Here is a 23,508-nt window from a genome sequence, read left to right on the forward strand (position 1 = left end):
CTCTGCAGCAAGCTACTAGAGGGTGAGCACAGGTTATCTCATATATGTATCTGACTTTCCCTGAGTAAAGTGGTGGGTTATGCCTGGCTTAGGTGCAAACCATAGCCAACGAGAAAGGATCAGCATTTTTGACACAATCTTTAACCAAATCTTACTTAAACCCAAAATCTAGCTGGTAAATCTATGCTAATCCTTAGTCAAAATCTAATCCTAAATCCAAAATTTAACTTACCTTAATCATTATCTGATTTTTTGCACGCACGCATTCATGGCTGCTGTTACACTTACCTATTTAGGAATGCTTTATGGATTTAAGGAAAAAAAAGTATTCAAATGTGGGCCAGCTCTTGCTGGAATGCATTTTCAAACGTTATTCATAAAGAATTTGTGCAGGGATTATGTGTAGTCAGCCAGCTGTGTTATAACCCACGCCTGGAGCAAACAGGAGATGAAAGACAAAATAGACCATAAGATATACAGAGAAATTATTACCCAGAAATGGGATACAAAAGGGTTATATCTATGCATTGAGTTAAAATCATACTGCATATGCCATGAGGCTGTTAGAAGTTTTGCTTTCCTGTTAAAAGTCATTATAATATAAAAAAAACAGTGATATTGCAGTGTTTTCTCAAAACTTTTATTGTGCACAATAGCTATAACATTGATTTTACAGTTACACTTAGGTAATAAATGTGCATTTATTTTATTATTACACTTGCTCCAAATAATGTATGTTACTGGGCAAATTTATTATCTCTTGCATGACAAAAGCATAATTACTTTAACTAGACATCAGTGAAGATGAAATAACTTCAAAAACGATATCTGGATAGATCATTCTGCATTCTTGATATTCCACAGGCGAACTTATAATACATTTAGCCATATAAGGTAGGTGATGAGTGAGGAGAAACAAAATACAGGATAACAAATACATCAAATGTAATGCTTTCTCTCTGCTGTAGTTTGCAGCTGATGGATATCATAAATATATGAAGAGCTGGAGGAGAGAGGTGTTACCTCTCTATACAGTGCTAGATGGTTTTATGTCATTGTCCAGCGCAAAATGTTATTTATGCTGAAACATAGGGTTAAAGTTACATAAATCATGCTTTGCACTAATTTGCAGTACTTTGTGCTAGTTTGTTGAGGGGATGTCCATATTTGGTACATGGGTGTTACAACGCTACCACCCATAATTGTTGAACAAGGACACGTCTAATAATAAATGTACGTAGGGTTCTGCACATAAAATAACTCCTCATCAATGTAGGAGTTAAATTGGAGAAATCTTTTAATAACTCCAAACATTTCCCACATTTCGTAGGTGCTTCATTATACAGCATACACACAATGTAGGAAAAGTTTTGAATGTAGTCTAATTATAGTATTTTGAACCAAAAGGTTACCCTTCAGATATAGAGACTATGCTAGACTTGCACACTGTGTTGCAAAGGTCTATGCATAGCACTAGGAAATCTGTTTGAGTTCCAGAGAAGGGATTGACAGAATCAGTGCTATATCTTTGTAGCTATTACTCTGTAATGTGTGTTTCCCTCATGTACAATGCAGGACAGCACCCATGATATCTGAAATGCTTTGCCACATTTACTCAAAAACCTGCCCCAAATTCTGAACCTCCTCATTGTGTGATCTAGGGAACACGTTATTCGTATAGCTCATGACATATGAACAAAGAATATTAATACATTTTCTGTTTTAAAACAAATTACAGCCATATCAATTCATATGAGCTGCCTGTTAGGGCTTGATTATGGCGGTGGCATTCCCACTGACATACAAGCCATTGGTCAGATTGCCGCATTACAATGCAGGCAGTCGGACTGCAGAGGTTGAGAGAAAGAGTGCCACCTCTAACAGGATCCATGATCCCATTGAGGCAACGGTCCAACGCGTATCTCTACAATGGGGGCAGGGCCTGCACAGGCACCACTGTAGGGATTACGATGTCCCTTTCCGACTGCCTTTTCATGGCTGTCCAACCTCCACGAAAAGGCAGCTAGAAAAGGATTTTCGGGGCTCCAAGCAGGACCCCCATTCCCCATGGAGTCACATATAGTCCCCCCCACACATCCATGCACCCTGTGGCAGGTACCACATGGTGCCTGGCACACAGGGCAGGGATATGCACTAAGTGCCCTTTTCCACTGTGGCTTGTGCTGTGGCCCTTTTCCTTGGCCACAACACAAGCCGCTAGTGTGGCGGTCAAATCCTAATTGGGTAGTGGGGCCACTGACTGAATATAGGACGGTGTCCTGCCCGCTGTGATGGCAATCCGCAGTCCGACTGACCGCCATCATAATGATGGCATTTGTCTTTACGTTAGATAAATTACAAAAATCCTTGTGGATATTAAAAGTAGATCTCTGACACAATTCACTGAACACAACTCAACAAAACCACTAAAGAATTTGCCAGCTCGCTTCAACCTGCATTTCCATTGTAGGTCCCAATGGAACTACTCTTTGTCTTTTTCTTTAAATGCAATAAGCAACAACGTGCTAGAAAAATCAGTCATTGAATATAAAGTTTTATTAGCTCTGTGAGTGACATGTAATTCTTTAATGGTGAAGCCTGAGCTTATTACAGCCTTTCTCACACATTCCTCACTCAAGCGTATGACTGGGAACTTGAGACTGCCAAGTGTGTAAAAGGTGCAATCAAGAAAAGCATGTAATATGAGACAACCACCTGGTTTTAGCAGTGATGCCATACTTTTCAGGGCCTTGCCGTAGCACTCTATATCCTTGTTCAGAAACTCCAGACAAAATTCACTCAAAATGCAGTCAGCTTGAGCAGGAAGTCCTGGGGCTACCAAGTGAGGTTCGAAAATTTCGGCTTTGATAACTCGTTCTATGGCTTTTCTTATCTTTCCTTCTTTCTCAATCCACATTTTCCTGCAAAAAAACAAATACATGCTATCAAAATAGTCATGCCATTTTGTATTCATAATTTACACCAGAGTTATTATTTTTTTCATTAAGGCCACTGAGGAGAGTCGCCATGTACGGACTACGGCCTTATCCCACTATAATGTTACCAGATGGGGCTTTTGGAGCCTGGGCCTCCATTGAAGACAATTAATTGCTCCAGGTTTCTAATAGCCGGTAAAAGCCCAGAGCTCCCAGTATTCTAATTTTTGTCATTCACAGCTGTTGCTGTGAACAACGGTCTCGTGGAGCCCAGGAGGATTTAAATCCCCTCGGGCTCAATGAGGCCTTTCTTTTATTTGTTAGAACATTCTGCCCTCTAGTGATAGAATTTTCTAACAGCCATATAGCCCGCCGTAGATGGGCTATACTGTCCAGTTAAGGCCTTCCCCCTTGCTAAAGGCCCCGCCTTTTGCTTTATAATGCTGGAGCGGGCCTTTAATGGCCGGTATAGCCTGCTACGGCAGGCTGTAAGGCTATATTCACAGGGTGTCCTTTAAAACCCTGGCTGCTTTCATGGTACAAAGCACTGGTTAACAATGTACCTTTAAAAGAAGAAATTTGTCTTTAGTAATGCACAATTCTGAAGCAAACAATGTATCCTACTAAATGCTTGCATTCATACACAAGCTTCCAAACATTGTTGTGAAAGAAGCACCATCGTCGCATCTTGGAATTGTATTTATCTTGATCATGAAGTCTCTTTGATGCAAAGTAGTCATCTGTAGGGAAATCTATCTATCTATCTATCTATCTATCTATCTATCTATCTATCTATCTATCTATCTATCTATCTATCTATCTATCTATCTATCTATCTGTCTGTCTGTCTGTCTGTCTGTCTGTCTGTCTGTCTGTCTGTCTGTCTGTCTGTCTGTCTGTCTGTCTGTCTGTCTATCTATCTATCTATCTGTCTGTCTGTCTGTCTGTCTGTCTGTCTGTCTGTCTGTCTGTCTGTCTGTCTGTCTGTCTGTCTGTCTGTCTGTCTGTCTGTCTATCTATCTATCTATCTATCTATCTATCTATCTATCTATCTATCTATCTATCTATCTATCTATCTATCTATCTATCTATCTGTCTGTCTGTCTGTCTGTCTGTCTGTCTGTCTGTCTGTCTGTCTATCTATCTATCTATCTATCTATCTATCTGTCTGTCTATCTGAATTCTTTTGGTATGAGGATACACAGGGCTGAAGACCAAGTGGTCCATTAAGGTCAACAGAAAACTAAGATGGCAATACAGGACCATAATACATAAAACTCTAAATAATTCATAAAATAGCTATAAACAAGAACCAAAAAAACGATAAATATAAACAATATATAAGCATATACCTTTAACCTGTATAATGCATTAAACTGCGATGACAATACTTGACCATAATATCTGTTAACACATATTTTTTCAAAGTACAGCTAAAAAGAGACACTGATTCGAATTAGAAACGTTATATATTGGTTATCTTTCTTTATTATTATTTTTTTATGGTTAATGGTGAAGGCTAGTGGATTTCAAAAACTATAACTCGCGACCCCACCATGCTCAATATTGTTGTTAATAATAACAGTTAAGTTGCGATCAGTAATGTTATCAATGATGTCACAAAACATGTCTTTTTTAACCATAGTTTTATTTTCTTCAAGACATGAATGGTGCATGAGAATAGCAGTAAAAAATAATATTCAGTTAATACAGTTAAGAACACTGTGCCACACAGAAAATAGCAAAAAGGAAAGTAAGGTGAACCCAAAGTCAAACTTTAATATTCATATTTGACCCCAATAAGCCAATACAGCAACCTTTCAAAAACATAAGGCCCTATCCTACTAAACTGGAGTCCACGCTTGTCACAAATATATCTTTTTTCCAGATTTCCCATAAGCAGATATAGCCCTAACGTACTAATATCAATAAACTGTTCCTAACACTTACCTGCCCATGGAGGATTTGGTGCAAGCCAGAACCGTGCTGCCTGTATCCTAGCATTGATCATCATGAAAAACACTATACCCCTAAACTCTATGGTACCTGGCCCTTAAGTGCCAAAAAAATTATCTGTGGATTAGGATATATTGACCCTTGGATTACAATGGACATTTCCCCAAATACCATTTTCCAGAAAAGAGCGATCTCACTACGTCTTGAAAAAATATGCACTGCATCGGCCATTGACTCACCCCACCGGAAGCATTCCGAGCTTGCCCAGCAGCCCTATTTAAAAAAGTCAAATTAGTGTATTGTAAATGTCTTGTAAGACCTTAAAATTGTGAACTTTTAACCTGGATATATCCGCGCACAGGTTGTTAAGTCGAATGGCTTCAAAACCGTATTGAAATCAATCCATGTGGACAAATTACTACAATATTTGATAGGGCAGCTAAATTAGCTGGCTGTGCTCGTATTTAATCAATACTGTACAAGGCTGTGTTTGGATTGAACAACATACTGTTAACATATTTATCTTGTTCATGTGAAAACACACTGGACGTGGCTAAGATGATATATGTACTGCCATTCTTATAGTCATTTATGTCTAATGAAATAGTGTTTCAATCGGCATTTTGATGACAGAAAGTGATATTACACAATTCAAATTTGTTTGGTGCTCCAGACTGGTTTTGGATGTTGTGTATGGCATTGTCTTTGGGTAATGTCCATATCTGCACTTCTTTGCAGCAGGAGTGTTGTCTAGTGTAGCACATGAGAAGTTCACTTATTGACCACAATTTTTTAGGTGGTTTAGTGCTGGCTGTTCTGTCCCACTGCTGCAGTAATAGGCATAATGCCAACCAGCAGGTGTGGTCAGGACCTATGTCCAAGCCCCAGGCAGGCAGCCACCCACCCCCCCGTGGGCAGCCTATCCCCCATCATACACGGTTTGTCCGCAGAGCTGATTAACTGCCAGGCCTTACATCCAACCACCTATGGGCAGCCAACTCCCCCCGCCAGGAATGGCCTTCAGGTGTGGACAGGTGTGGCTGTTCTGTTGTTCTCTCTGGTTTTTTTCTGCATTTCTCCCTGCTTTTATGACTGTGTTGTGTTATTTTGGTGTAGGTCTCCTTATTTAAAGCGCCGGGACACTCTTTTTGAGTAGCCGTGCGCTATACAAAAATAAATATAACATAACATAACATAACATAACAGTGTGGGGATTGGCTGCAGACACCAAATGCTTTGCTGTGCAAGGCTAAAGACCATGCAGAAACCCATTTGTTTGAGAAAATTTTTTGCAGACACTCAGATCCAGATATTCAAAGTTTTTAAACCTTAATTTCTCAAAAACATCTTAACATATTCTAATCAAATCATGCTTTCTGGACGAAGATCTAGCTTTCTGACAATTTAGGTGTAATTTCATTTAGACGCTTTCCTTGAACAGCTGTTTCCTATGGAAAAAATGAATAGGTAAATTACATTTTAGGACCCCTCTTTTTTTCAGTGCCTGCTTGATGGATGACATAAATATGTTCCAGTAAGGAGCTGATGTAGAGAGAGAATTTGAGGAAAGAGAGAGAGAGAGAGAGAGGGAGAGACTCCTAGTTGCCCCATCAGTTTTATGTTAATTATAGCCCTCCTGCACTGCCACAAACATACATTCTATAGATGATCCTACTTCTGGAGCATTTTAGTGAACCACCAGTTGTAGCTCTTCAGAAGATCAATTCATTGAAAACATTAAATTGCATGCTTCTAAATTTCTTAAATACATGCATCTTGCCTGCTGACGTACGCGGTTTAGGTGCAAGAAATTAACTTTTTATTTTAATCTGTAATACAAAATTAACCATTTAGAATTTCTCCATATTATAAGAATCCAATACAGAAATGTTTGCCTTATCTGCGATAGTAGAGAACAAGTTTGCCATTTGGACATTATATCAAAATATTTATAAAATTACTGTGCACAATCATGCTCATTGTGCAAGCCTTCTGCTTACTCGCTGATTGTACCCTCTAGTGAAGTGAAGTGAAGTAGTGTGGCTCACTGGTTAGAGGCGGCAGACCCGAGAGCAGAGGACGGCCCGGGACCAGGGTTCGATTCCCGGCGCGGCAGGTTTCTGGACCAGGGTCAGCGGACTCGATAATTCTCCCGCCTCGGTGCCCACTCTGATCAGCGATCACACTCGGCAACTCTGGGCATTAGCTTGCCTCATCTTCACTAATGGCCCCACCAGACCGCCGGGGATGCCTGGTCTCACCCTGGAGATACCCATTAAGGGACCATCCCTCAGGGAAGCCAGGAAGGGTTTCGCAGCGGTCGAAGCGCCTTGGGACCCTACGGGTAAGTAGTGCGCTATATAAATGCCAATACATTTACATACATTTACATTAGTGTATTGCTTCAGAAAATCTGCGAGCAAAGTAGTGTTCTTCCACATTTAAGTCTGATTGAGGAGGCATCAAACTTCTATCAAGGGCATGAGAGGAATTCAGGTAACAGCTGCAAAAATGTGCCAATAATCATTACCATTAACTCTGGCTGGTACATTCTTCTTCCCTAATACAGGGCATTTTGCAACTCTCCTTAAATTTCAAAATGTACCATCCACTTTGAGGACAATTCCCTAATTAAAACCCATCACCTTTTTGTAACTAATGAAGTTAAAGCCATACTTGTCGGCAAATCCTGCAACTTTGATCCTGAAGCTGACCCAATCACCTACCCCAAAGTGAGAAGTTCTTACCTTTTCAATAGCATGGTACTTTCTCCTAGCCTTTTCTTGTTTTTCAATGCAGAAACTCTCATGAACATAGTGAATAAAGCTTTGCCAGTGCATTACTTTGGGGATCATAAAGAGACAAGATAATATCTCTAAACTCACTTAGCTATTATATATAGAAATTAAATAAAGCAAGTAGCCAGTAAACCAAAAAGGAACTCTGATCAGGCACATGGCCCCTGATGTAAAACCATAGCCACTAGATGCCATCACCAACCTTCCAATCTGGATGATTAACACACAAGGTTCTAAGCATGAGTTCAGAGAAGTTCCCCATAAAAGGATGTGTACTGTAAATTATATAATGTAAGAAAATGGGGTTACCTCAAATAATAACCAACATCTTTGTCCTGGTAAACCCTTAAAGACACTACATTAATCTGGAGCTCAATCCCCAGGTAGCTATGGCACAGACCATACAGGTATAACTTAGAGGTAACGTATTTATGCAGTACTAAAAAAAATAATGTTGAAATGCAAAACAATAAAAATCTGTAAATGAATTAGAAATGTAGCATAACATTGAATTAACAAAAGACACACAAATGACAAAAATACAATAGGAGGAGCTAGCATTATGATTTTTTAAATTGTTAAGTAGGAATAGCACCAAGAAGCACAAAGTGCCAATGATAGCTGATAGTCGCTGTAGAAAAAGGTCTAGTCCAATTTGACAATGACTGTGATGCAGTGTGGGATGGATACACTAACCAGATACATCCTGCTCAAAGATTTTATCATCTGACTTTAGGCCTTTAAAACCCAATCCACAACAGAAGTAGACTTTTAAAGCCTCCCAGTACTTTAGGGATGCACTCACTCATAGGTCCTTGTCCACTTGCCAATGATCAGTTGGACAGTTGCATAAAAAGCCTTTTGTAGCTTGGTGTGTCCTTGTACCTTAAACAGTAGGTCAGCCGTATGGCCCTTTCAATTCACCTTTTTGTCCTAGGAACAAGCTAGAGAGCATGTCCAATTTCAATTATGTTCTCAGATCTCAGACAGCAGGTTCAGTCCTCTTCTGATCTTCCACTGGCCCAGGAGTCTTATAAAGTTGGTGTCTGGAGATACCACATTATGCCTGGCAAGAGCTAGTGAGTGTGTCATATGATTTCTACAAATTAAGGAGGGCTGGGTATCTGTACAACATAACTATCAGGATTTGGGGTTTGAGGCCACACATACTATCAAAGTATGTTGGCCTGATTCCTAGCTAGTTCAAAGTGCCCTATCTGAACCCCTAACCTTACCAGAGCACCAGATGGTATCTGCAACCTCACAATACGACCATTCCAATTCCCCAAGGATATCGTCGAAATAGATCTGACCTTTTGTTGTCTACTTTTGCATGCCCAAGAAACACAAGAAAGATATGAATTGGCTTTTCAAACATGTATTTGAACAATAGTATTCTTGTAGAGAAAAAGTGTTAGCTGCAATTATGAGTAGGATGAAACAGTATCATAGCCAGCATTACAAGAATGATGACCAGGATAAACAGTTCCTGTTGTGTGATTATGATTATACTAATACTCCTATCTAATACTACCTAAACTGAGTGCATAGTGGGAGTACCGTCTGCCAGATACTTTTGGACAGACCAACCCCCATACCTGTGTATGCTATGTCAAGAAGACAATCTTCTGTAGAGTAGGCTTGCAGGATGAAGGTTAGAGTCAGCAGGGCTGCATCTCCGTCACAGTGCACAACGTTCTAGGACAATCCCAGCAAACTGATCCTCTTCTGCTTTTGGCTCGTAGGCAGTTTATAGATTAAAAGCACTGTTCCAATTACACTGTGTCAAAGGTAAAGAGCTTGTATGATTGTTAGCCTGGAGCCTTAGAGCTCTCTCCAACTAGACAACCAAATGCAAGGGCATCAAGTACAATGTTCCTAGCCTTGGACTGAGCGTTCAAGCAACGTGATAATAATGCATACCTTGCAGTCCCAGTGTGTGGAGGGGACCCTAGGATGAAGCAAGTCACCCTAGGGTGAGTGAAGGTTATCATCCAAACACATGCAGTGCCCCACCTGTCCCTTTCTCCTTTTCCCTGCCGTTCTTTGTTACCCTGTATAAGGTGTGAGTATAGATATTTCATAAGTGGCACAGTACAGATTGGGTAGTGCATGCTGCCCCTGGACCCTTAGTGTGAGATATACTCCAAAGCACTGTATCATACATTCACAACACAGTAGGACATGTGGCGATTCCATCACCATTCGGCCTTGAGGTGGAACATCCATTGCGGAGTAGCAAAAATAGTACCAACATTCTTTCAATCAGGAATATTACTAGCGGTATGCCTCAGAATACATTGGAAACCAAATTATATAAAAAGGATGTAATCACTCCAAATACAGTCTACAACATGCTATCAAAGTCAAACCTAATTGCCTTAAAAAGTGTTCCACTCCTGCGGTATTTGAAGAATTAAATACTCAGCTCACAAGTTCACCAAAATTCTGCAGCAGGTTTGAGCACAGGAGTGATTGTATTTCAGAACAAGACCTTGCAACTTGTAGATCAAAAGTTTCATGGGCATATGTTAATGCTGCGTCCTTTTGAAGCAATAAGGCTTTTAGTCAGCTTAGCTTATTAAAGTTGATGTTAAAAATTGGAATTGAAGGCCAGAAGGTAATGTTCCTAGTCGTGTGTGTGTGTGTGTGGATAAAAATAACATGTTATTAAAACAGGTAATGACCCTGGAAACTGTCACCACATATGGCACTCCTGGTATAATTCCACAACTACCTCGGTCATTCAGGATCAAATAACTTCCATTTGAAAGCAATCTGTACATTGGCCGAACCAAGGCAGCTTTGACACCCTTCAGATAACATGCCAAATTGGCCATGAATGCATTGCAAGCTCGTGAAGTGTCACCTCTTTTCAGACTAATAAATGGCCAATTGAAGCTTCACATTCATTTCAGCTTCAAAAGGCTTTGGTTTCCCTACTCAGACACCTCTAATCGAAAGTCAAAAATCATCTCTTATGTGAACACTCTCCCCAAAGCTTCATATCTGCATAGTTTTTATTTTTATTTTTATTTTTAGAGTTTTATATAGTGTGAATTAGACCCAAAGATCTCAGTTATCAGAGCGCGTACATAGCACCAGTTTCGTTACACAAGGACATATTCATTTTTGTTAGGCACAGGGAGTTTAAGTGATTTGCCCAGAATCACAGGATGTTAACCGTCGTTACCAAGACTCGAACATGGTTCCCCAGCTTCGACGTCGACTGCTCTAACCGTAAGGCTACATCTTTTGAAAAGTTAAAAGTGTTTCAAACAAGATGTAAAATGAAACTTTGATATGGACAAAGAAACAAACCCATGGATCCACCATACAGCTGATGGTGTTTCTGCTACTATAAAGGGTATTTCTTCTAAATGTTCTATGTTTAACATTATGTAAATCGCATGTTTCTTTGCCATTAGTCTTTGTGTTAAATTATAATGCAAAAACAACTCAGTTGCACTTACATATCTCCATGACTCATTGTTTGATTTCAATACCTGCAATGTCCAGCTCAATTGCATATTCAATCTCAGCTGACTTTGCCCATGCTGGAAGTTGAATGCAGATGATAAATATTATTTAATGAATACATTTCTGTTAACAATGTAGTGTTATCTACAACAGCCATGATTTTCCCTAATTTGCCCTGTCATTTTCTCTCATGAGTTCAGCAGCTTCCTGCTGAGAAGATTTTCAAAGTTCCTTGTATACAGCGTATGTGAATAGTTTCGAACATGCTGCCCCAGGACCCAGCAAGAAATATTGTAAATACATGTTGTCAGAAATGAGAGACAGATTTTCCTTAACTACAGATAAAGGTGAAGGCTGTAACCATTGACAGCATTACTTTCCTATGCTGTATGTAGCAACCACTCCTGATTGTTTTGTCTGCACATGTCGGGGATCTGATCTGCTGGCTTTAAAACCCAATGAGGTGTGTAAAAAAAGTGTATGAAAGCCATTAGTGTCAACTGGCCACACTAAGCACCCGAATGACCCTGAAAGTGGAGAAATATATGTTCCATTCTGAACCATATTATTTAGCTGTTTTTCTATAAACTTTGAAAGGTATTGCCAATTTGAAAATCGTTCAAAATAGGGAACATTAGGTGTATTCATGTTTTTGATTTTAGCTAAACCCAAGCATGTAGTTTGCTTTACTGTCTTGTTCAGAAAAATCATTTGTCTAGGGATTACACAAGCTCTATATAAAGCATCATTGCACTGGACTTGCCAGTGTCTGGTTCCCCAAATTGATTTTGACTCAATGTTTTACTTCCAATATTCATTGCAGTGCATGAACATCTGGGAAATAAATTACTTTGAATAGAGTAATTTTGTTGTGTCACATATTTATTTTTCACTGGGAAAGGGGTAAGCTTATAGTAATGTGAAACTAGCTCCAAAGGTTCATTACCAGAAAAATATGCAAACTTTTTCAAGAATGTTTTTTGAACTACCCACTGGTGGCTTTGGGCAATGTTCCCACTGTGTGCAATTGAAAACTGCACATGGAGCACTACCTCTGTGTAACTAATGGTGTGCATAGAGAAAATAACAAAAAATGTCACCATATTTTGCAGAATTTAACTACAAATCTTCAGTTTTGCAATACTGTGTAAGAAAGCATGATTTTGACAGTGGTCCTATCCCAGCCATCAGAAACACTACAAGGATGGATGATGTCATCCACAGATACTTTTAGCACACAAAGAATCTGTAATGTTTCTGGGGGGCCAAAAATATAAACTCGGACCTTATCCCAAACAACTACATTAGGGACAAGAAATGCAGAAATGTTCAAAAGGGACAGGTCTCTTCACACTTTCGGGCCTATTAGGATGGCCGGCAGACTTATGTCTGTCCACCACCCTAGGGGTGCTGGGACCGGCCGCTAGTGGTGTGTCGGTCCTGTACCGGCAATTATGATGCCACCGCAACAGTGGCAGTGGCATCCCCTATCCACATCATTGTAGCTGGTGGTGCACACAGCACCACCCGCCGCATTGCTGTGGCTGCACACTGCGCATTTGCATGCACAACGTGGCAGGCACCGCGCGGTGCCTACCAGGTTGTGCATGCAAATGCAGTGGGGGTACCATAGGTCCCCCCATGTGCCACCCACCTACCCAACATCCCGGATCCCAACTGCAAAATCTGCATGCCTTTCTGTGGTGGCGTTGAGGCAGAATCCCGCATGCATAGTAATATGGATTGCGGTGTCTACAAGACACGCCACCATATTCAACCCTTTTCCACCAGGTCGACTTATCAACCGGGCAGAAAAGTGGTGGATGTTTTTCCGTCTGCCACAATACCCCCTGCCATCATAATATCGTGGGGGAAATGGGAGGCGGGTGGGGGTTATTGTAGGGTAGATCGCCACTGCGATGCAGGCAGTGGCCATCCGCCCGACATTGTAATAGACCCCATAATGTGTAGAAGAACGAGGCTTCAGTACCTCAGCTACCAGTTCAATAGCAGATTGTTCTGTAAAATATTGTCCATTTAGGAGTGAAAAAAATACTGTAACCAATCTAAATAATAGGAAAAGCAGTGAAAGATAAATCCAAATATAGGACCATGGTGAAATCAGATACGTCTGTTTCCGCCAAAAAAGAAATGCACTAATCCCGGTGAGTGAAGCATGTGACAAATCTGAAGAAAAATCATAAATGTCTGCAAAGTAGCTAGAGGCACTCTGTGCAATAAAAGAAACCTCACATGGCGACAATCTTGCCAACTTTTTTGTAAATAAAGTGGAACAAACACATTCGTCACTTTGCAAAACCCAGTTAACGGTCCCTTTTCCACTGACTTCTGTCAGAGCATTAACCTGCACGGTTGAACCGATCACTATGTTAGAATCCTGGGTGCCTCTTGATATTAATTCTTTAAAAAAGATCCTAGGCAGTATTAAAACAGGCTCCCTTTGTGATCTTCTTCCTGTTCCAATACTACAGCAGCTTGATTTACCATCAATGATATTAGTCATAAAACTACTCAATGCTTCCTTACAAGAGGCTACGGTTGCATCCGTCTGGAAGCATGCCATGGCTCTTCCCCTCTTGAGGAAGGCTAATGCCAATTCTGCCAGCCATCAAATTTTAGGCCAATTTCTTTGCTCCCTATTTACTTTAAAATTCTGGAAAAGCACATAAACCTACAACTAACTCAGTTTATTGATGCCTCCAACTATTTCCATCCCTCTCAATCCGGATTAAGAGCCAGTTTTTCGACCGAGACAACTCTCCTTGGAGTTAAAGACATGGTACAACAACGTCTGGACCCTGGGGACAGGGTGTCTCTTATATTGCTCGATTTGAGCACAGTGTTTGACACGGGAACTCACACCATGCTAATTAAATCCCTTCAGTCCCTTGGCATGTCTGGCCCGACACTTGGTTTGTTTTCACGTTTTCTCGCCAAGCAGTCATTTCATGTCTTCTCATCAAAGGCGACTTCTAAAATCTATTTCTCTCCGCACGGGGTACCCCAGGACTCCATTTTAAGCCCCCTTCTGTTTAATATATATTTATTAAACCTCTGGCAATGATCGCAGAAGAGGCTGGGCTGTCTCTTTTTTCTTACGCGGACAATACCCAAATTATCTTTTTCCTTTCATCTGAAACGTCCATCAATTCTTCAGGCCGGTTTGAGTAGCATTGCATCTTGGATGTAGGCTAATTTACTCACACCTAAGGGCAAAAAGACTGAGGTCTTTAACTTGGGTAAAAATAAACATCTCTGGGGCCCCCGCCCTGGCCTATAGAAATGGGTACCCTAGCCTAGCCCACCCATCAAGTTCACAATTTGGGTTTAATATCGATGACAAATTAGCAGCCACGTGCTGCACCATCCTGGTCTAACACCAACATTGTCCAAAACCAGTTACCAAGGCAAAAAACTTTGGGGTGATTTTTGATAATAGACTGACTTTTGACAGACAAATCAATAATCTCTCAGCTAACTTTTGGGGCTTTTTTAAAATGATTAGGAAGATTCGGTTTGTTATTCCCCCGGAACACTAGTAAGTACCCTTGCGATATCCAGATTGGATTATTGCAATGCCCTTTACGTGGAGATTCAGATCCAATATCTACAAAAACTACAACGCTTGCAGAACACAGCAGCCAGACTGATATTGGACATTCCCAAATAGGAATCAGTCTCACACCAATTAGGAGCGCTTCACTGGCTGCCAGTAAGAAAAATATTAATTTTCAAATCGCAATGTATTGCATTCAAAGCGGTCCAGGGCACAGGCTCTTTGTATTGGAAACCACCTCTGAAATACTATGTGCCTTCTAGAAACTTGAGATCCGCTCACTTAAAACTGCTTCAAATTCACCAGATACAGAAGTTTTTTGCTAGGAACTGCGAAAATCTGGTACCTCCTGCCACTGATGATCAAAAACAGCATGCCACTTAGTCTCTTTAGAAAATCATTAAAAACATGGCTTTTTTCAAACTGACCGATAAGACCTGCTAGTGAAAGCGTATCATTTTTACAGACGTCCGGCCAAGTCCTCAGTGCCAAGATGCCCTCGGGTAATCCCTGCGCTTTATGAATCTAAAATCAAATCAAATCCTGAAATGGTTAAAAAAATCATCTGGATGCTCCCCAGCCATACCCAAAAAAATGTTGTCCAGGCACTTGTGACCTCCAGACTGGATTACGGGAATGTCCTTCATCTGGGGGCTAATAAGGAAGTAATACAGAAGCTACAGATTGTTCAAAATTCAGCCGCAAGATTGCTTTGCCATATTCCTAAAACATCTTCCACCTCTAGAGCCCTGAGAGATCTGCATTGGCTTAGGGGTGAAAGCCGTACCAAGTTTAAATCTTTGATATATATGTTAAAGATCAAGGATGGCACTGCTCCTCAATATCTACAAAATCTGGTTCATCCCTATCTACCCTCCCGTTTGTTACGCACCACTACCCAAGAAAAATTCACGGTTCCCGGAGTCAAACTTACTAAAATGGGAGGTCCCTTGTTTGATACGTGGGTCCTTCCCTATGGAACTCACTCTCCTTTGAGCTTCACAGTGAAACAATATATGCACACCTTCGTAAACTTTTTAAAAATTGGTTGTTTAACAAATATTTTCCCTTTTCTGTTCCTTTCTGTCCTTTCAGGCAGGCGCTGGGAAACCCTTGTTGGGTAGCTGTGCGCCTTATAAAACCAACCTAACATAACATAACATGGTAAAGTAGCAATTGTAGACACCTCCAAAAGTGGTAAGTAATAAAAGACGTATTTGCTAGGAGTAGCAGTAAAAGACTGTAAACTCGCAGTCGGTGTGAATTCTGTGTTTCTAGTAGTAACATGAAGTGGAAAAACATCAGCATCAAACTCCTGAGCCCGGGAGTAGCAATTTTTGTACAATTTAATGCTTGCAAAGGAATTTCCTGTACTGTAGTGAGAAGAGACAGGTAACTACCCAGGAGTCCTTTTGGGCAGCTGTGTAGGACTGGCCACAGTGGTTTGATGAGATCTATGGAAACAAACAGTTTGTTTCTACAACTAGCAAGCAGTGGAAAAATCCCAGTTCTGGTTCTTGAATGCCAAGGACTGGCACTGGTGCTCTGTATGATTGGCCAAACTCCTTCTCTTCAGTAATCTTCTCTCAAACTAAATCCTCAACTTAAGGAATCCAGCCAGAAGTTGCTGGTTGTACCTTCACTTCATCAGTGGTGGAACGTTTAGTAAATCCATTTGAGTGCACATTTTGGAGGTCTTGTAGTTCTGGTAAGACAGCAAAGCATTCATTGGTGTCAAAAAGAGTATCTGCAACCTCAGTGCTAGGATTAACAAGATCAGGAATGCACATCTAAATGCAAAACAGGACATGGTAGGGGGGTACAGCCGCCCAATGATCATACAGACAGATTATATAAAGCTCTCTGGAATCCATATAAGTGATGGGCCCAACTACAACCTGTACTTAATATTCTAGCTGTAAAGGGCCACTTTAGGTCACAGTTTTCCCGTTCCACTGTAGAATTTCACTGAGGATGATAGGGGGAGGAATAATGCACAGCAATACCCAAGGTTCCTATGGTATCCCAGTAAGCATTAGTGGCAAATCCTGGGCCCTGGTCTACGTGGAATGTAGCTACTGCATATGTCTCGATAAAGACTTGCACATTTTTTATCAGTTCAAGATCAGCTGAGTGCTATGGCCACACCCATAGAAATCTAGAACATGAATCAACTGCCAATAATATTATTTAAATGAACCATCTGCATTTAAAGGTTGGCAGTGATCCAAATAGATACAATTTAGAGATTTATTTGAGACTAAGAGTGTTGTCAGCGGGACGCGAGCTGTGGCTGAACTTTAAATTTTCTGACAATTGTCACAGCTTAGGATGTATTCTTTGGTCTGCTTATAAAGGCCAGGTCACAAATTGCGTTTTGGTAGCAATAAAACTGTAGCCGCCACACCTGCATGAGCGAACACTGAACCCTCATGAACTGGTGTGATTAATTCTAGCCTGTGGTCTTGATCTGGTATCATTCAATGCCCCACTCTGGGAATGCGAGCAAAAGGTTATGTTTTGGGCACTCAGTATATAGAAGTATTTTGCTAGAAAGTTTTTAGGTAACGGCATGCCACTGACTGAAGCATTGACAGCAACCATGATGTCACCATTCACCCTCGTATGTGAATGAGTAATTGCAGCTACTACAGAAAAATGAACTGCTGCTATTGCAGCTTCATTACCCAGTGAATTCACCGCCATGTGTATTCCAATATGCTGGTGGCTCAAAGTATGATTTATATGAGCTTGTGGCGAGCAGTCTTTAAGATGTGCGACCTTTCTGCAAAGCAATTTATAGTTGATAGTGTTTCCTGTGGAGTCTTTGAATCCATTCAAATGCAAATAATGTAAATATTCATTAAAAGACTGGACTATGAATTAAGTAGGACTGTGTATCCGGACAACATAACCCTCAAAATATGGGGAGTGAGTTCACACATCTTATCATAGTATGTTGGCCCAAATCATAGCTAGCTCAGAGTGCCCCATCTGAACCCCTAACCTTACCAGGCTAGTGGTACCTGCAACCTCAGAACATGGCAACTCTAATTCCCCAGGGAAATTGTCAAAATGGATTATTAGAAATTGGGTTTCTGGTGGGCAGATGTATGCACTCTGTCCAAGCAGGAACCACAATCCTAATCAGGGTTTGTAAAATGCACACTAAAATTTAACCTGTGCTCCCCTTAGGGTAAATTGATATAGAGCAATTAGGCTAAAGTTAAGAGGCAATGTGTAAAGTATTTGTGCAGCACACAGTAACACAATTAAAACACCACACAAGACTCCTCTGTAGTAAGGTTGAAAAGTTAGATTGTGATAATATAAATAAAACAAGACCAAACCAACAAAAATCCAATAAGTTGAAACGGGGTTATGAATTTTGAAAGAATAATAGTGCTTCTAGTGCTTAGAAGCATTAGGAGCCTATGGGGGTTATATGAACATACTGGACCGGGACAAGGTCAACAGTTCAAGCCAACCACTATGGAGTGCTGGCCGGGGACAGGAGCTAGGCAGGCCCAGTGAACAGAGTACCTTGATTCTGGATAACAACCGCAAGATGCAGGGTGCAGATAAGCGATGCATCGATGTAAAGCACTCGGTTGAGATGATGCGTCAATTTTCTTCCCCCAGTGGTGGCGATGTATCAGGTCTGTTGAGTGAAGCAATGGTTCCAAGTGCGGTGGTCGAATGCAATGCACCAGGTTAATCCATGCTGAAGCATCAATGCGTTGATCTTCCCAATGCAGTGGCAGCAGATGTAATGCAGCAGTACTGAGTTCAATGGCCCGAGTGCCAATCCTTGACTCAGCACAGCAGTTCAATTGACAGAGTTCAGTTACAGGTCCAGAGGTGTCTGATTTGGTGAGGTCAGAGACCCAGTACTTATACCCAGCTCTGCCTTTGAAGTGGGGGTGACTTCAAAGAATGGCCTTTGAAGTGCAAAAAGGTCCTTTCTTCCCAGCCCTGGCTCCAGACTATCAGTAGGGAGTAATCAGCACTTTGTGTGGGGACACTGGACTGCTTAGTCAGGTGTAAGTGTTAGCCCTTTCCCCCCCTTTGCTACCCAAGAAGAGCCATCAGCATGCAGATGAGTACTCAGACACACCTAACCTTCCTGCTTGTGTGGCTGTCTAGAAGGAATACACAAAGTGTAGCTGTCACCCACCACAGATGTGTATTGGAGACAGGCTGCAGACTCACAGAGCTGTAAGAGCAGAGAAATGCTAAAAGTGGCATTTCTGAAATAGTAATTCTAAATCAAACTTTACCAGTTAAAAGGATTCATCATTAACAATCCAAAGTTATGCAACATGACACAGCTCCTTCTTTCTAATCAGGAATTACAGCTTAAAAGTTTGTTGAAGAATTCCCAATGGTAACCTACGAGGGAAGTAGGCCTCACAGTAGTGAAAAACAAATGCCAGTGTTTTTTCGCTACTAGGACATGTGCTTTTCACTTACTAAGCACCCTGTCCTATGGGCTTCTTAGTGCCTACCTTAGGGGTAACACAATGGGAGTTTGAGGCTTGGCAAATGATTTTAAATTCCAAGTCAAAGTGGCAGTAAGACTGCACACACAGGCTGTGCAGTGACAGGCCTGAGATAAGTTAAAAAGGCTACTTGTGTGGGTGGCATAATCAGTGCTGCAGTACCACTAGTAGCATTTAATTTACATATCCTGGGCATGTGGTATACCACTTGACAAAGGACTTACAAGTAAATGAAAAATTCCAATTGTACACATAGCAATGTTTCCATGTTTAGGGGAGAAACACATGCACTGGTCAGCAGCGGTAAAGTGCTCAGAGTCCTAAGGCAAATAAAAAAAATAAGCAAACATAGTAGGGCATCAGGCAAAATGTTTGAGGGAAGACCACCCTAAGGCTGACAGGTCTAACACAGATCTACTCTTTATTTATTTACTTTTGCATGCCCAAGGGAAACACAAGAAAGATATGCAAAGGCGTTTTAAACATTTTTTAAATGTGTTTATGACTATACTTATACTCCTATATAATATTACCTACACTAGTGAGAGCATAGCATGAGTACCCTCTGCCAGATCCTTTGGGACACCTCAACCCCCATACCTGTTTATGATGTGTTAGGAAGCTGATCTGGTGTAGAGTAGGCTATCATCCTTTTCAAGATGAAGGATAGAGTCAGCAGAGCTGCATTTCTGGCGCATCTCCGTCACAGTGTTCCAGGATAATGTCAGCAAAAGTGTCCTTCTGATCCATTTGGCTCAGATGCAATTTATAGAATAAAAGCACTTTTCTAATGGCACTGTGTCAATGGTGCAGAGCTGATGCGATGGTTAGTCGTGAACCTTAGAGCTGTCTCCAAACGGACACCAAATGCAAGGGTACGGATTGGACTTGGACAGAGTGTACATGTAACGTGTTAATAAAGCTTACTAAGAAATGTGCTTCTTGCTGAATTATTTCTAAGTACATTATTGTGTAATGTGCATACCGGTGCAGAGACTAAATATCGAATCACAAATATCGACTTACCCGAGTATCGTAGCTCAAGAATATCGATAGAATATTGTGGTGCAGAATATCAACTTTGGGTAAGTAATATCGATGTAAAAATATCGAAGTGTTTAATATAGATGTTAAAAATATAAATTTTGAATTAATGTTATGTAGGTTAGTATATATTTTATATGTGTGTGGTGCATATATGTTTTGTATTACAAATTATTAATTAGTAATTAAATATGGTATTTGTGTTCTTCATTTTTGGTGTGTGTTGTGAATATTATAGTGTTAAAATGCATATTTACTCGATGTTTATTAATTATCTTTATTATGAATAATTTGTCAAATGATAAATAAATATGTTAATTATGGAAATACATTATAATGAAAATGTAGACGTTTAGTTTTATTGGTGTGGTGTTATAGGCTGGGAAATGTAATAAATATATTATTGTTTAAAAAAATGTTTGTTAATATTTGCTTATTTTAAATAAATACTGTTTATACAGTTATTTATTTTAGATAATAGTTCTACCTTCTTAATATCTGTATATAATATTTTTATTGTTAATGTTTTATATATTTAATCTGTTATATTTCAAATATTGTTAGTTTATTTTTATATTATTTAAAAAAATATATATATTTAAATGTTATAATTATTTTTGTTTCTCTGCTATCCAACTATTTCCTTATGGTTGCACTCTCTGGAGTGTGAATAGTAATTTTGAGCCCTCCACTATCCTGCACTTTCCTACTGCTGCATTCACTGGAGTGGGAATAGTAATTTTTACCCCTCTGCTATCCAGCACTTTCCATGCTGTTGCACTCAATACTATTTTTATTGTTAATTTTTAATATATTTAATCTGCTATTTATTTAATATTGTTTATTTATTTTTTATATTGTTTACATTTTTAAAATATTTAAATGTAATTATAAATTTTTGTTTGTCTGCTCTCCAACAATTTTCTTACTGTAACACTCACTGGAGTGGGAATAGTAATTTTGAACCCTCCACTATCCTGCTCTTTCCCTACTATTGCATTCACTAGTGTGGGAATAGTAATTTTTACCCCTCCGCTATCCAGCACTTTCCCTACTGTTGCACTCAAAGGAGTTGGAATAATAATTTGTACCCCTCCGCTATCCAGCACTTTCCCTACTGTTGCACTCACTGGAGTGGGAATAGTAATTTTTACCCCTCCACTATCCAGCACTTTCCCTACTGTTGCATTAACTGGAGTGAGAATAGTAATTTTTACTCATCCGCTATCCGGCACTTTCCCTGCTGTTGCACTCACTGGAGTGGAAAAATTAATAATTTTGACCCCTCCACTATCCAGCACTTTCCCTACTTTTGCATTAACTGGAGTGAGAATAGTAAGTTTTTACTCATCCGCTATCTGGCACTTTCCCTCCTGTGGAACTCACTGGAATGGGAATAGTAATTTTTTGTTTTCACCCCTCAGCTATCTTGCACTTTCCCTACTGTTGTATTTATTGAATAGCAAAATGTTTGTTTAAATTCTTTTTGTTAAATGTTTGAATTAATTCTAAAATGGTTATTTTAAAATTTTTTAATTGTTGATATAAGTATTTATTTAATTTTATATATTAAAAAGTATAAAAATTAAATAAAGTTAATAGTTAATAAATTATATTTAAGTAAATATATATATATGTATACATTTTTATGTTTATGTATTTATATTTTTTAAATTAAGTTTTTATGTTATATTTAGTTAACATGTATATTACATTTAATTTATTTTGTTAAAAATATTAATAATATTTAATACATTTATTTTCTGTTATATATATTTTTTACACTATATTTTGTACATCCATATTTTTTACTTCGATATTTTTTATTCGACTTACCTGTTTAAATATAGGGAGTCAATATTTTTGTATTCTATAGCTTCACTTCGATATTTAGAACATCGATGCTTGTTACATCGATATTCTATCAGTGAACCCCCCCTGTTAAAACTTACAACAGGGGGGAATGAGCCTGTCAGACTATAACAGAAACAATTCCACTAACCTTAAGTTTCTGGCCCAGCGAGAGCGATGGATAACAATAGGCCACAAATGTCCCTAAGCACTTCTGCGAGCAGGTGAATATTGATACATTTGCTCAAAGAAAAGTATAAAGGGAAAGAGGGTAATGGGTTGAGAAAGAAAAAAGACATCTTCCGTACTGGGGGTTCTACGGGAGGACTAAGGAATCTAGATTGTTTATTCACACGTTTTTAAACTTGTTGTGTGTGTTACTTATATAATTCTCTCTAGCTTAATTACTTGCACTTACCGCAAAGTTACATGTAATTATGCATAATTGTGTGAGAAGTGTAATCCAGCATTTAGCATTATTTTCCTAGTGCAAAATGCATCCTTGTGTCCAAAATGGACCTGAGGATGCCTTTTGTGAGAAGAAAATTGCACTTAATGCTACACTACACGTACAGCAGTAGCCAGCAGCCACTCCCTCTCTTATAGTTTGTAGTGCCTCTGCTCCTGCTGTGGGATTTGTGCCCCAAATTACACTTAATTTATCAAGCTGGAGTATTAGTGTAATATTGCATCAGAAGAGTATTGCGTAATTACTGAAATTACTTCAATTACTCTGGCATATCTAATAATTCTCCCAGGTCTAAATATAACATCAAACAATGTCAAAAATATACCTTTTTGTAGGAAGCTTGTTGACTTGCAAGTGGGATTGTTTTGGGCAGTTGTTTTGGACAACCTTTGGCTTAGACTCCAGCTCAATAGCTAACACTCAGAGTCAACTTCGCCCAGTTCATATTCTCTTTAGTTCCCAAGCACTGAGCTCGTCTTTCTCTTCGAGTCACAATGCTTTTTTTGCTATGTGTCTTCAAATTAAATAACTGTGTGTCAATCACCCAAATTTGTTCTCATATGCAAAGATTTTTCTCATTTTGTCTTCTAGGTTGCCGAACATTGTGATGGATGCGTTGGGAAGAGAGTCTGATCTGTACTGAGGAGTGCTGAAGCCACAGATGAAAAACCGGAACCTGCAGCCTGATTCATGACAGACCCGTTTTGCGAGTCTGTAATAGCGATTCATAAGGAATCGCTATTACAGGCTCGCAATACGGGATTCATGTAGGAATCGCAAAATGAAATGCGATTCCTACATATTCCTTATTTGCGATTAGCAATTTGCTAATCGCAAATAAGATAGCAATTTAAAGGGTGCCAGGGGTGTCCAAAGGACACCCTGTTGCACCCCT

At 39.7% G+C, this 23,508-nt stretch overlaps 1 protein-coding gene across 1 annotated transcript in view; it reads right to left on the bottom strand.

Moving 5' to 3' along the window:
* Positions 1 to 624: 624 nt before the first annotated feature.
* LOC147672986 (nicotinamide N-methyltransferase-like) overlaps positions 625 to 23,508 on the bottom strand; it is a 32,909-nt gene continuing 10,025 nt past the window's right edge. The window contains exon 3 of the mRNA XM_086947837.1: positions 625 to 2,921. Coding sequence (XP_086803963.1) covers positions 2,483 to 2,921 — 439 coding nt within the window. The 3' untranslated portion in view covers positions 625 to 2,482. The remainder of the gene's footprint in view (positions 2,922 to 23,508) is intronic.

The sequence above is a fragment of the Lissotriton vulgaris genome, assembly GCF_964263255.1.
Source record: "Lissotriton vulgaris chromosome 2_1 unlocalized genomic scaffold, aLisVul1.2 SUPER_2_unloc_1, whole genome shotgun sequence".
NCBI classification, from domain to species: Eukaryota; Metazoa; Chordata; class Amphibia; order Caudata; family Salamandridae; genus Lissotriton; species Lissotriton vulgaris.